Source organism: Mesoplodon mirus (genome assembly GCF_964341445.2).
Source record: "Mesoplodon mirus genome assembly, chromosome: 1".
Lineage (NCBI taxonomy): Eukaryota > Metazoa > Chordata > Mammalia > Artiodactyla > Ziphiidae > Mesoplodon > Mesoplodon mirus.
In genome coordinates, this window is record NC_138976.1 from 45,616,280 (window position 1) to 45,628,833 (window position 12,554).

The window sequence follows — 12,554 nt, forward strand, 5'->3', positions numbered from 1 at the left end:
GCCCTGAGGCTCCTAACTCTGTCACCCCTTCCCTGCCAGAGCGGTCTTCTGCCCTGTGCAATGAGTGGGGCACAGGGGCAACAGAGATGTACAGAGCCCGGGCATACATGCTGCACGTGGGAGTCTGGAAAGGCCAAGGACACAAAGCCACGTACACGTTCCCTACCCGCCCCTTCAGCCTCTGTGGGCTGGAGCAGAGCCAAGCTGCAGCCGCTCACATAGCCACGGTTCTGGCCAGGAGCCTAGGGTCTGGCCACTGACCAATGGGACAAGGATCCTGCTCACCCACTCCGACCAAACCTTCAGTCCCAGGCTTAGTGAGCTGACACCCTAGGGATGGTAGTAAAGGGGGCTCTGGCCTTCCCAAAGCCTCAGCCAAAGACAAGAACAAAGGATTCTAAAACCATTTTAAACTGGGATGCCTTTGTTACTCTAGGAGTAAAAGCCAGACATGACACTGAGTATTAATTTTGTTCAGAGATTTGGGGCAAAGAGGTGGGGAGGTTGTGCCCTTAAGTTTTTGCACATCTGTTGGCAAAGAAAAGTTGTGGCTGGAGCTACACCTTCGGCCTTTAACCCCAGACCCCCAAGGGTCAGAGTTCACACTCCTCTGGTGTTAGAATATGTGATTAAAGTTTGAGAAGCACAGTTTTATTGATCCCACATCTGCCCAAACCCTAGGCCCTAGTTCTCTCAGGCAGAAGGCCCTGTGGTCAGTGTGGTCAGGCGATGGTTGCTGTCTCCCTGTCCTTCTGCCCCAGGCGGTAATGAACCTCAGGAAGCGCCCTTAGTCTCTCTGCAGCCTGGAAGGGGGAAAGGGGATAATCAGAGAGGGTAAGGGCTGCCCAGAATGGTGAGTGCTAGGAGACGCTAGATACTGGGGGAGAGCATGTGGGGTGGGGAGGCTGGTGAGAACGACCCCTGGAATAGCCACAGGATGAAGGAGTCAGCTCCTGAGTCCCTAGGAATACCCAGGTTGTGGGGATTCTCAGGGTCATGATTGTTGGGATCCCTTGAGGAAATAGGAGGGAAAAGGGGACCCAAGGACCCAGGGTGCTCCAAGTCCAGACCTGCTCAGGGGTGAGGTCCCTCTGGGCCTGGGCAAGCATTTCATAGCCAACCATGAATTTCCGGACTGTGGCAGAGCGTAGGAGTGGAGGATAATAATGAGCATGTAGCTGCCAGTGGTCCCAGTTGGCTCCAGCCTCTGATCCCATGGGAGCCCCTGGCGGGAAGAAGGCAGAGATAGTTGGGAAGGGTCCTTTCTTAGTTCTTCAGCCTAGCTCTTACCCCCAGACCATAGCAGGTACCTGAAAACTACATCTTCCAGCATTCCCTGCCAGAGAGGAGAGAAGGCATTGGAAAGCCCACGGGGAGACAGTTTTACCATGTTCACTTCTCCACCCTCAGTCCCAGCATCCCTGCTCTGAACACTTCCCCAGCAAGTGTTCCAAGGCCTGCTGGGAGTTGCAGTCCACTAAGCTGGGACCCAGGGGCCCAGAAATGGTGTTGGGGTTAGATATGGGTACTCAAAAAGCCTCACCATGCCAGCCCATGGAGTAGGGAAAGGATGTCTCAAATAGGTTGTCATACTTGGTCAAGAGCTTCTTCATGATGGAGGCTAGATCTGGAATCAGAGCCTGACTCTCAGTCTGGGGCCCAGATGCTGGCCCCACCAGAACCATCCCCATCCAAAGCCTGGCCCCAGGGTCCCAGCTGGGAGACTCACCGTCACGCTCAGCCGGGGTCAGCTCAGGCAGCCGCCGCACATGCCGACGGGGCAGCAGTAGTGTCTGGAAGGGCCACACTGCCCAGAAGGGGACCAGCACTAACCAGTGCTCACTGGTTAGGACCAGACGGTCCTAGGCCGACCAAATGGAGATGAGGTCATCAAGGCGGGTGTGAGGGGGGTCAGCAAATAGGCAAGGGAAGGAGAAGAAAAAACGTACCCAGAGACCGATGGTTTCTCACCACTCCACCACTACCACCCTAGTCTAAGCCATCATCATCTTTTCTTTAGCTTATTGCTACGTCCTCCTAGCAAGTCTCCCTGCTACTTCCCTTCTACCCTCCTCCTTCACACGCCTCTCCTTTTTGGGGTGAGGTTACGGGCTTCTTGGGGACACAAGATCCAGCGTTCTCCCACCTTCCTGAGCAGCTCTTGGCGGCTGTACTCCATTAGCAGGGGCTCTCCGTGCTGACTCTGATAGGCCCGCTGAGATCGCTCCTCACGCTGGGCAACATCTGGCAGGAAACTGCTGGCCCACACCTGTCAAGGGGGAGGAGAAGAGCAGACAGATCCCTCACCTCCAAGCCTCCACATCACTAGCATACCTCCCCTGTTTTCCCTTACTCCAGTTCCCCACCCCACACTGTCTTGGACTCAGCCCAGATATCCACTGAAGCCCCTGACACACATACCTGGCAATGGGGATGGGGGTTGGAACAGCCCATCATGGCTCCTTTGTTTTCAAAGATCTATGAAGTAGGGGTAGGGAGCTTTATAGCCAAAAGGACAGCAAGTCAACCCCTCCGAACCACAACCTGTGGAAATAAAAATGCCACTTCCCAAAAGCAAACTGCACCACCCCCTCCCTGCCCATCTAGGGGAGAGGGCGACCTCACAGACCTGCACCCAAGGGTACTGGGTACCCAGCTCCTCTGTCACTGAGGCCCATGCATCAACGACAGCTCGGATCTCAGGGACTGACATGAGTGGCAGTGTCACATCCGACCAGGGGTGGAAGCACATAACCTTACTAGGTGGTGAAGAAGGGAGAAATGACAGAGATACAGGGCTCCTTGTGCTGGGGGCAGGGCCCAACCCCAGTGCTCAATCCAGGCCCCGGGTTGAAGGGTGTAAGAGTGGAAATTCATAGTTACCAAACTCCTCGAGCAGCCTCTGCTTGGAAAAGGGGGTGATCACTGGGTCCTAAGATAAAGGGGTATCACTCTCTGCAACAGAAGTCCCCCAACAAGGTCCAGCCTCCTTTCTCCCCAACAGCAGCTAGATCCAAGTTACCTGGACTAGGGGCATCAGGCTGCAGAGCTGGGAAGTCATTGTCAAACAGGAAGGTGCCTTCATAGTGGGGATTCACCTACAGACAAGGATGGGCTAGAAGCATTTGCTGGCCCATACTACCAGTCATCTGGTGGGCTTCAAGGTTACAAGGCGGGAAGAAGGCCACTCTGAGGTCAAAAAGACTTGGTGGGATATGACCCAGAGGTCCACTCCCCTGTGGGGTGAAGGGCTAGGGTCCACTCCCCTGTAGGGTGAAGAGAAGTTCTAAGGGCAGTGGATGGGGAACTACTCCCACCGGGCCCAGCCTGCAGATGTAGGATCTAAAGACTTACCTCTCCATTGGCCCGTGTGGCCCCCGGACACAGAGGGTTGTAGGGGTCATGGCGGGGTACTGTCGTCAGAAGCGGGGGTTCTACCTGCCCCTGCCAGGGCCGCTTCATGCGGTGCGCTGACACCAGCACCCACTCATCTTGTAGCGGGTTGTAGCGGATATGCTGATGCTCTGGGGGCAGACCGTCAAGATCAGTCACAAAGCCCTACGCCCCTTTCTCCCCTGGGTCTTAACCACCAGCAGGCCCAAGCTCGGATGCACCCTCTTGTCCCCACCCTACTCAGGAGCTAAAGGCCAGAGCTTGGGCGTTCCCAGCGCCAATCAGCCTGCAGCCCCAACACCGGCGTGTCCCTTCGCCGCGCGTGCCTGGAGGGGTGGGCGCGCCGACCTGCGGGGAGGGACGACAACTTCCTAAGGAAGGGGAGGGCTCAGCTTCGCGTCCCAGCGAGTCCCGGCCGCCCTGCGGTTACCGCTCGCCCGGAAGGTTGTGGCCATGGCGTCCGCCTCCGACGCCTGCCGGCGCTGCTCAGGACACGCTCCCCTGCGCAACGGGAGACCACCGGGTGGAGATACCTTCAGCAACTTCTGCCTGCTCACCTCGCCCCCACCGCCTAGTCGGCCCGACCCTGCCCCGCCCCGCCCTCGCTGATTGGACAGCCGCCAGCACGTGACTGTCTGGGGGCCGGCCCGGCCACCTGGGGGCGGAGTTCAGGACTGCGTACAGCTAAAGGGGGCGACTTTGATGATCCTACTTTAGGGCCAAAGCCACTAACTACCCTGGAAGAACCTCTGTGAAACCTGCTTACTACAGATCCCTCGGCTCCAGGATGCTTACAAGAGTTACTTGCTTTCTTAAAGTCATTCATTTGGTCATTCATTCAGCAAATACTTACTATCTACCACCACGTGCCAGGCCCCTAGGCTCCACATGGCGCAAAGGGATGTCCCTGTGTGCATGAGTCAGGCATAGTCTCAGCCCTCCTAGAGCTTACATTCTAGGGTAAGTCAGGGTATAACCCTGGATCCGCAGTCACCTCACTCACCTGCTTGGTGGCTCTGGCAGAGGAAAGGCAAGGGGTGGGGGTGAGGGGCTGTGGGGCTTGATCTGCTTCAGCTAAACCTTGGCTTCAGGTACTATCTGGAGGAGTGGGTACCTCACCGTAACCATGCTCTAGCCCCACCAGGCAGCAGAAACGGGTTTGGGAAAAAAGGGCTAAGTAATCATATTCTCTCTCTCTCATATGCACACACAAAAAAAACACAAGAATGTAGAATAAGTGCCGTGTTAGAGCTAAAAATACACTGCTTGTTATGAGAGCAAAAGGAGGGAGCAGGGTTTAGTGTGTATATATATATGTACATGAATATATGTATGTATGAATGGAGAGAGATGATGTGTTTTGACTTCAGAGACAGTTAAACAATATTGATGCTCTTCTTCATGATAATAAAAACATGGCATAGTAAAAAAAAAAAAAAAAAAAAAAAAAAAAACACAAGAAGTGGTCAGGGTAAGAGGGCTATAAGAAATCTGAAAATGTGGGGAGGACAGGACTATCAGTAGCTCCAACCACCATCTGGGTGGGGTCAGAGGTGTTTCCTTTGTACACCCCTGTCCCTTCTCCAGCTTTTCCTTGGAACAAACCAGTTGGCTAACACTAGGATAAACTTCAAATTAACTCCTCCCCTGACACTTTATAGAGCCATCTAAATATTGTCTGAACCTCCTCCCCATTTCACAGTGGAGAACCGAGGCCTCAAGATCACCCAAAGGATAAGTGGCCAAGCTGAGATTTGAACCCAAGTTTCCAAGCTCTTCCTGATGCTTTGAAATGCCTCTGAGACTTCAGTGAGTTTTTGTTTGTTTGTTTGTTTGTTTCTTGGCCATGCCTTATGCAGGATCTCAGTTCCCCGACCAGGGATTGAACCTGGGTCATAGCAGTGAGAACCCAGAATCCTAACCACTAGGCCAGCAGGAAACTCCCTCAGTGAGCCTTAAGATAGAAACCTAGTGAGCTAGGAGCTGGGCAGTAGCAGTGAGGCCCCTTCCCCCAAACCAGGCCAGGAGAAGCCAGGTGTTTTGCTGAGCTCAGATGTAAAAACTGGGTCATAGGTCATTTACCTTATCTCTGCCCAGGGGCCTCAGACTGGAATCTAAAGAGGCCACTAGGTAGAGGGCAGGGAGCAGGGAGCTGAGAAACCAGAGTTTTACATGTCCCACTGGCTGTACGTGTAATAGGGATGTAAGGGGGTTAAAAGATACACTTTTTGTGGAAAGGGAATGTTGCCTTGCTATTCCAGTAAACAACAAATTTTGCTACAGCATCAGCCCCTGCAGCTGCCCCCACAACGGTGGTGCGCCCTGAGGGGAATTCAGGATGGAGAAAAACAAGAAGCATTATCAGCTTTTTTTTTTTTTTAAACTATTTGCTTATTTACTTTTGTAAATGCTTTTTTTTTTTCTTTTTTCTTTTTTGGCCGCGTTGTGCGGCATGTGGGATCCTAATCCCCTGACCAGGCTTCCAACCTGCGCCCCCTGCATTGGGAGCGTGGAGTCTTAACCACTGGACCGCCAGGGAAGTCCCAGCATTATGTGCTTTGGTTACTGGTTTCTGTCTGACTTACTTCACTTAGTATGATAATCTCTAGGTCCATCCATATTGCTGCAAATGACATTCTTTCATTCTTTTTTATGGCTGAGTAATATTCCATTGTATATATGTACCACATCTTCTTTATCCATTCATCTGTCGATGGACATTTAGGTGGCTTCCATGTCCTGGCAATTGTAAGAAGTGCTTCAATGAACATAGTGATAGATGTCTCTTTTTGAATTATGGTTTTCTCAGGGTATATGCCTAGTAGTGGGATTGCTGGGTCATGTGGTAGTTCTATTTTTAGTTTTTTAAGGAACCTCCATACTGTCCTCTGTAGTGGCTATATCAATTTACATTCCCACCAACGGTGCAGGAGGATTCCCTTTTCTCCACACCCTCTCTAGCATTTATTGTTTGTAGATTTTTTGATCATGGCTGTTATGACTGGTGTGAGGTGATACCTCACTGTGGTTTTGAGCTGCATTTCTCTAATAATTAGCCTCTTTTTTTTTTTTTTTTTGCGGTACGTGGGCCTCTCACTGCTGTGGCCTCTCCTGTTGCGGAGCACAGGCTCCGGACGCGCAGGCTCATTGGTCATGGCTCACTGGCCCAGCCGCTCTGCGGCATGCGGGATCTTCCCGGACCGGGGCATGAACCCGTGTCCCCTGCATCGGCAGGCAGACACTCAACCACTGCGCCACCAGGGAAGCCCACCTTTCTCTTTTTTAAAACGATGTGTCCTTATCTTTGACAAAGGAGGCAAGAATATACAATGGAGAAAAGACAGCCTCTTCAATAAGTGGAGCTGGGAAAACTGGACAGCTACACGTAAAATAATGAAATTAGAACACTCCCTAACACCATCCACAAAAATAAACTCAGAATGGATTAAAGACCTAAATGTAAGGCCAGACACTATCAAACTCTTAGAGGAAAACATAGGCAGAACACTCTTTGACATAAATCACAGCAAAATCTTTTTTGACCCACCTCCTAGAGTAATGGAAATAAAATAAAATATAAACAAGTGGGACCTAATGAAACTTAAAAGCTTTTGCACAGCAAAGGAAACCATAAACAAGACGAAAAGACAACCCTCAGAATGGGAGAAAATATTTGCAAACAAAGCAACTGACAAAGGATTAATCTCCAAAATATACAAGCAGCTCATGCAGCTAAATATCAAAAAAACAAACAACCCAATCCAAAAATGGGCAGAAGACCTAAATAGACACTTCTCCAAAGAAGACATATAGATTGCCAACAAACACATGAAAAGATGCTCAACACCACTAATCATTAGAGAAATGCAAATCAAAACCACAATGAGGTATCTCCTCACACCAGTCAGAACGGCCATCATCAAAAAATCTACAAACAATAAACACTGGAGAGGATGTGGAGAAAAGGGAACCCTCCTGCACTGCTGGTGGGAATGTAAATTGATACAGCCACTATGGAAAACAGTATGGAGGTTCCTTAAAAAACTAAAAATAGAACTACCACATGACCCAGCAATCCCACTACTGGGCATATACCCTGAGAAAACCATAATTCAAAAAGATACATGTACCACTATGTTCATTGCAGCACTATTTACAATTGCCAGGACATGGAAGCAACCTAAATGTCCATCGACAGATGAATGGATAAAGAAGATGTGGCACATACATATAATGGATTATTACTGAGCTATAAAAAGAAACAAAATTGAGTTATTTTTAGTGAGGTGGATGGACCTTGAGTCTGTCATACAGAGTGTAAGTCAGAAAGAGAAAAACAAATACCGTATGCTAACACATATATATGGAATCTAAAAAAAAAGGGTTCTGAAGAGTCTAGAGGCAGGGCAAGAATAAAGACGTAGTTGTAGAGAACGAACTTGAGGACACAGGGCAGGACGGGGAAGCTGGGATGAAATGAGAGAGTAACACTGACATATATACACTACCAAATGTAAAATGGATGGCTAGTGGGAAGCTGCTGCATAGCACAGGGAGATCAGCTCAATGTTTTGTGACGACCTAGAGGGGTGGGATAGGGAGGATGGGAGGGCGGCTCAAGAGGAAGGGGATATGAGGATATATGTATACTTACAGCTGCTTCACTTTGTTGTACAACAGAAACTAACACAACATTGTAAAGCAATTATACTCTAATAAAGATATTAAAAAACAAGAAAAATACAAAACAGTACAAAATAAATAAATAAAACAGTGTGTGCTGGAGAAGATTTCTGAAAGACCAGGTAGGGGAGCTGCAGACCTAGACAGTCCCAGAGGACTCTGTCTGAAACAAGGGGGCAGAGACCAGATTTGCTAGTCCCTGCTACGCAGGGTTCTTAAAGAATGGTCAACTCAGGAGTGTCACAGAAGCCAGAGCCAATACAAAAACATGTTCCCTCAATCCTGCATTTTCCTCTAAATAATCCCTTTTTTATCATTCCCTTCTTGGTCAAATTTCTCAAAAATTAGTTCATCTTCCCAGCCTCTACTCTTACCCGCACAGTACACTATAACATGTCTTTTGCCCTGTAGTAGTCGGGGTAAATAATCTTAGCTGCTGTAACAAACAACCTCCAAACTCAGTGGCTTAGTACCATAGTCCATTGTGGGAGAGAGGGAGAGCTCTGTCCCATGCAGCATTCGGAATTCTCCACTACTTAATTGTATGTAACTGTATTAGATAAGACAAGAAAGTGAGTGTCAAGAATTTCACAGATTTTACGAGCCAGACCTGGAAATGGCATATGTCATTTCTGCCTATACTTCATTGGCCAGAACACAATCACATAGCCTCACCTAACTACAAAGTAGACTGGCTGCCCAAGAGCAAAAGGAATGGATTTGTGGATGTATAGCATAATCTCTGCTACATGCCCATACTGAGAAACCCAATGACCATTTCCAGTCATTTCATAGGACCACTCAGTTATATTTGACTGTGTTGACCATTCCATCACTCTCATGTGTGAGGCTACACTCTTCCAGTTCTCTTCTGCTTTATGTTTTATTGATATAACTAACACATATGACACCACATGCCAGACACTAATTGCTTTGTAAATATTAACTCATTTAGTCTTCATCACAATAAAGGTATGTACTTTTATTCATCCCATTTTACAGATGAGAAAACTGAGTCACAAAGAGTTTAAGTAACTTGCCCAAGATCACACAACCAGTAGGTGGCAGGAGCCAGGCTTTTAACACAGTCAGTCCCGTCCAGAGTGTCTTTCTTATCACTGCACTCTGCTGCCTCTTTTCTCTTCTGTTTCTTTTCTGCTTCTCTTCCTTTTTCACTCCCCCCCATCCCCGCCGCCGCCGATAACCTTCAGTTGGCTTACAAGGCCCTCCTCTCATATTTTGTACTTCAGAATAAAGAATGAATTGTTGGCCCCCCAGAAGACCCCACGCTGTGTCTCTCCTCGGTGCCTTTGCTCTTGGAGTGGGTCTCACTGGCTCACTGGAATGCCCTTCCCATCGCTCTTAAAGACACTGCGCAGGTGTCACCGCCTCCAAAAGCCGTCCATAACGTTCCCAAGTAGAAGAGCCTCCTTTCCACCTTCTGTGCTAGCAAAGGCGGGCCTTAACCATCACAAGTCCGGAAGGCTCTGCTTCCGGGTTGCCTGCTTCACCAGTCAGTGAACCCAGGCGGGCCAGTCCATTCTGGGTCTCACCGCCATCCCCGCAACCCCAAGTATAACGGCTCTAGGCGAGAGCGTGCCTAGAGCTCCCAACAGCTGAAGCTAGGAGAGCTTGGCCCCGCCCCCTTGCCTGACGCGCGCGGCGCCGCCCCGCCCTTCGGCGCACCCGGCTCCCCGCTCCACGAGAGGTAATGGTTCGACCCGAGAGGCGGTGCCCCGGTGCCCTGGCAGTTCCGATTGGCCAGGGACAATTGTGACTGAACAGCTACATTTCTCGTAGCCCGGCCACCGCCGTGGTACGGCTCGCCAACGGACACGGAGGCAGTGAGGGTCACAGCCTTAGGCCCCCCACCTCTCTCAGCGCGGCGCTAGGCCATGCCGCCCGCTGGGAGGCGGTGGACCCTGGGCCGGCGGTGGGCGTGGGCCGCGCTGCTCCTGGCGACCGCGGCTGTGCTGGCCCAGGTGGTCTGGGTCTGGCTGGGCACTCAGAGCTTCATCTTCAAGCATGAAGAGATCGCGCAGCTGGCTCGGCAGTACGCCGGTGAGGCGGCGGGTGGAGGGCAGGGGGCTGGGGAGGGCCGGGCGTAGCTGGAGGTGCCGGGGGCACCGTTCCCCAGTTCGTGACCGTTGCTGACCCTGACTTGGCTGTTCCTCTGCCCCCGCCAGGACTGGAGCACGAGATGGCCTTCTCTCGGCTGATCGTGGAGCTGCGGCGCCGGCACCCAGGCCACGTGCTGCCCGACCAGGAGCTGCAGTGGGTGTTCGTGAACGCGGGAGGCTGGATGGGCGCCATGTGCCTTCTGCACGCCTCCCTGTCGGAGTACGTGCTGCTCTTCGGCACCGCCCTGGGCTCTAGCGGACACTCGGGTCAGTGCTGGCGGCGGGCCGGACTGGGAGGCTGGGGCTGTACAAGGGCCCATGCCCTCCTTCCTGATGTTCGGTCAGGCCATCGAGTGGTGCGGATACCCTGATATTCATTGTCCATTTGATTGTCTCTCAGGGCGCTATCAGGTTGAGATCTCGGATACCATCATCTCTGGCACCTTCCACCGGTGGAGAGAGGGCACTACCGTAAGCGAAGTCTTCTACCCAGGTGGGTAAGGTGACTCTGTTAGAGAGGTGGGTCTCTTCATTCTTGGGTGCCTATAGTTGGGGGAAAGAGCCATGGCATGGAAAGGGGGTGCGTTGAGAGGCCCTCCTCCTAGTTCCTTTGCCCTCTTTTTAAGCCCCAGGTGGTTGGTTGAGGCAGGGTTCAGGGTCTCTGTTGCCTTCCTCTGTCAAATGGAAACAAAACATAACAGCTTCCTGTTAACCAAGTCTGGTTTTAATCAACCAGTATTCCAGCAGTTGTTGGAGAGACAGTTGGGTAATCAGAAATGCTCTTATGCCCCCAAAGACAAGGCAGACAGTTGTCTTCCCTCTTGCGTATAATGAAACATTTGGACTTCTAAGTAAGTTTGAGGTTGAATGTTACAAGCATGGCAGACATTGTAACTGAACAGCTACATTTCTCAGAAAGCCTGGCAAGTCTTATATTCACCTCTTCCTATCTAACAGGCCCAGCCCAAGTTTAGCTAAACTTCTGCTTGACATGAGTGAGGCTTGGGAGTGCAGACTTCCATGACTCCCAAACAATGGTGCAGGGCCAGGTGAGGCTTCCTCCAAGAGAGGACATGAGCCAGGTGATGCCACAGAGGAAAGTTTAAGAGTGGCCACCTTAGCCTCGTACCCTTGCAGATGGGCAGCCAGGCCAGTGAGGTAAGGCTTTTCCTTTCCTGAAGCTCCCTCTCCATTCCCTACCCCTGTAGAGCCCACAGGCTAGGGAGATGGTGGCAATGGGAGGGCAGGGCCAGGCTCTTCATGTGGGTGCTCCCTGTCCCCCCAGGGGAGACAGTGGTGCACAGGCCTGGCGAGGCAACGGCTGTGGAGTGGGGGCCAAACACATGGATGGTGGAGTACGGCCGGGGTGTCATCCCATCTACCCTGGCCTTCGCGCTGGCTGACACAATCTTCAGCACCCAGGACTTCCGCACCCTCTTCTATACTCTTCAAGTCTATGCCCGGGGCCTCCGGCTTGAACTCACCACCTACCTCTTTGGCCAGGATGCCTGACCAGCCAGGCCCGAAGGAGGACCTGTGGATGGACAGGAGCGGGCAGGCCTGCACACATCCACTTGCTGGACCCCACGTGAACAGACATGGACATACTCACAACATGCAGATACTGAATTCCTGGTGTATGAGCAGGGACACACATACATACAACCAAACATAGTCATGGGAACACATGGGACACACATTCAGATGCTGAATCCTGTTTGTACGGCAGCATTACGCATTCACACCCATGCAGAGAGGGAGCCCCACATATACCAAAGGGGCCAGTCATGTTCGAGCACATATCCCACAAGCTTGACTCACTAACTCAGGCCTTTCCAGAGCTTCTCTGCCCCTAGTCAGGGCTCTGGAGTTAGGGATGGGGGTGGCTATTACAAACTGCCTGGGTCTGACCCTTCCACCCAGCAGCCACTGGGGGGGATGAGGGAGCAGAGGAGCTGCCTGTGGAGGCTCCCTTCACCTGCAGCTGTGACGCCCTTCCCCTTCATCTCCTTGTCCTCACCAGATGCCTTACCCCATCCTGTTCCCCTGCTATGCAAGTACCCTCATGGCCTGTCCCCGCCCCCGCAACCAAGTTAGCTGGAGAACCAGAAGAATGTGGCAAATGCTGAGGCCATACCTCCCTCCAGGGTATAATGGGGAGGCTGGCCTCAGCTGAGGGCCCAGTGCTGGGGTGAGGACCTAGACAGGTGGGCCCAGGTCCAAGGGGTTGCCGCTGGCCTAGAGAAAGCCTTTTCTGCATGTACGTACACACACACTTATCACAGCTTCCAGACACTGCCTTTGCTGCATTCTCTGTCCATGTATCTGTGTCTGTCAATAAAGACCTGTTGAACAGTT

At 51.5% G+C, this 12,554-nt stretch overlaps 2 protein-coding genes across 7 annotated transcripts; one reads left to right on the plus strand and one right to left on the minus strand.

Annotated features, from left to right (window-relative positions):
* Positions 1-611: 611 nt before the first annotated feature.
* Positions 612-3,968, minus strand: GALT (galactose-1-phosphate uridylyltransferase). 5 transcript variants are annotated; one of them, XM_082620385.1, is made up of 11 exons: positions 3,824-3,968; positions 3,355-3,524; positions 3,023-3,098; positions 2,884-2,932; positions 2,630-2,759; positions 2,422-2,478; positions 2,147-2,269; positions 1,730-1,862; positions 1,544-1,627; positions 1,071-1,225; positions 612-803 (listed from the first exon to the last, which is right to left on the minus strand). In XM_082620385.1, exons 1-11 carry the CDS (start codon positions 3,846-3,848, stop codon positions 723-725), a joined length of 1,083 nt encoding a protein of 360 aa, XP_082476511.1. In that variant the 5' UTR covers positions 3,849-3,968; the 3' UTR covers positions 612-722. The 5 variants fall into 5 exon arrangements, with proteins under 5 accessions (XP_082476511.1, XP_082476515.1, XP_082476512.1 ...); XM_082620389.1 differs by having other exon boundaries at positions 3,794-3,968; XM_082620386.1 differs by having other exon boundaries at positions 3,742-3,867.
* A 5,832-nt stretch (positions 3,969-9,800) lies between these two features.
* On the plus strand, positions 9,801-12,554 carry SIGMAR1 (sigma non-opioid intracellular receptor 1). 2 transcript variants are annotated; one of them, XM_082624718.1, is made up of 4 exons: positions 9,801-10,137; positions 10,263-10,463; positions 10,597-10,689; positions 11,612-12,554. In XM_082624718.1, exons 1-4 carry the CDS (start codon positions 9,972-9,974, stop codon positions 11,869-11,871), a joined length of 720 nt encoding a protein of 239 aa, XP_082480844.1. In that variant the 5' UTR covers positions 9,801-9,971; the 3' UTR covers positions 11,872-12,554. The 2 variants fall into 2 exon arrangements, with proteins under 2 accessions (XP_082480844.1, XP_082480843.1); XM_082624717.1 differs by having other exon boundaries at positions 9,810-10,137; positions 11,482-11,821.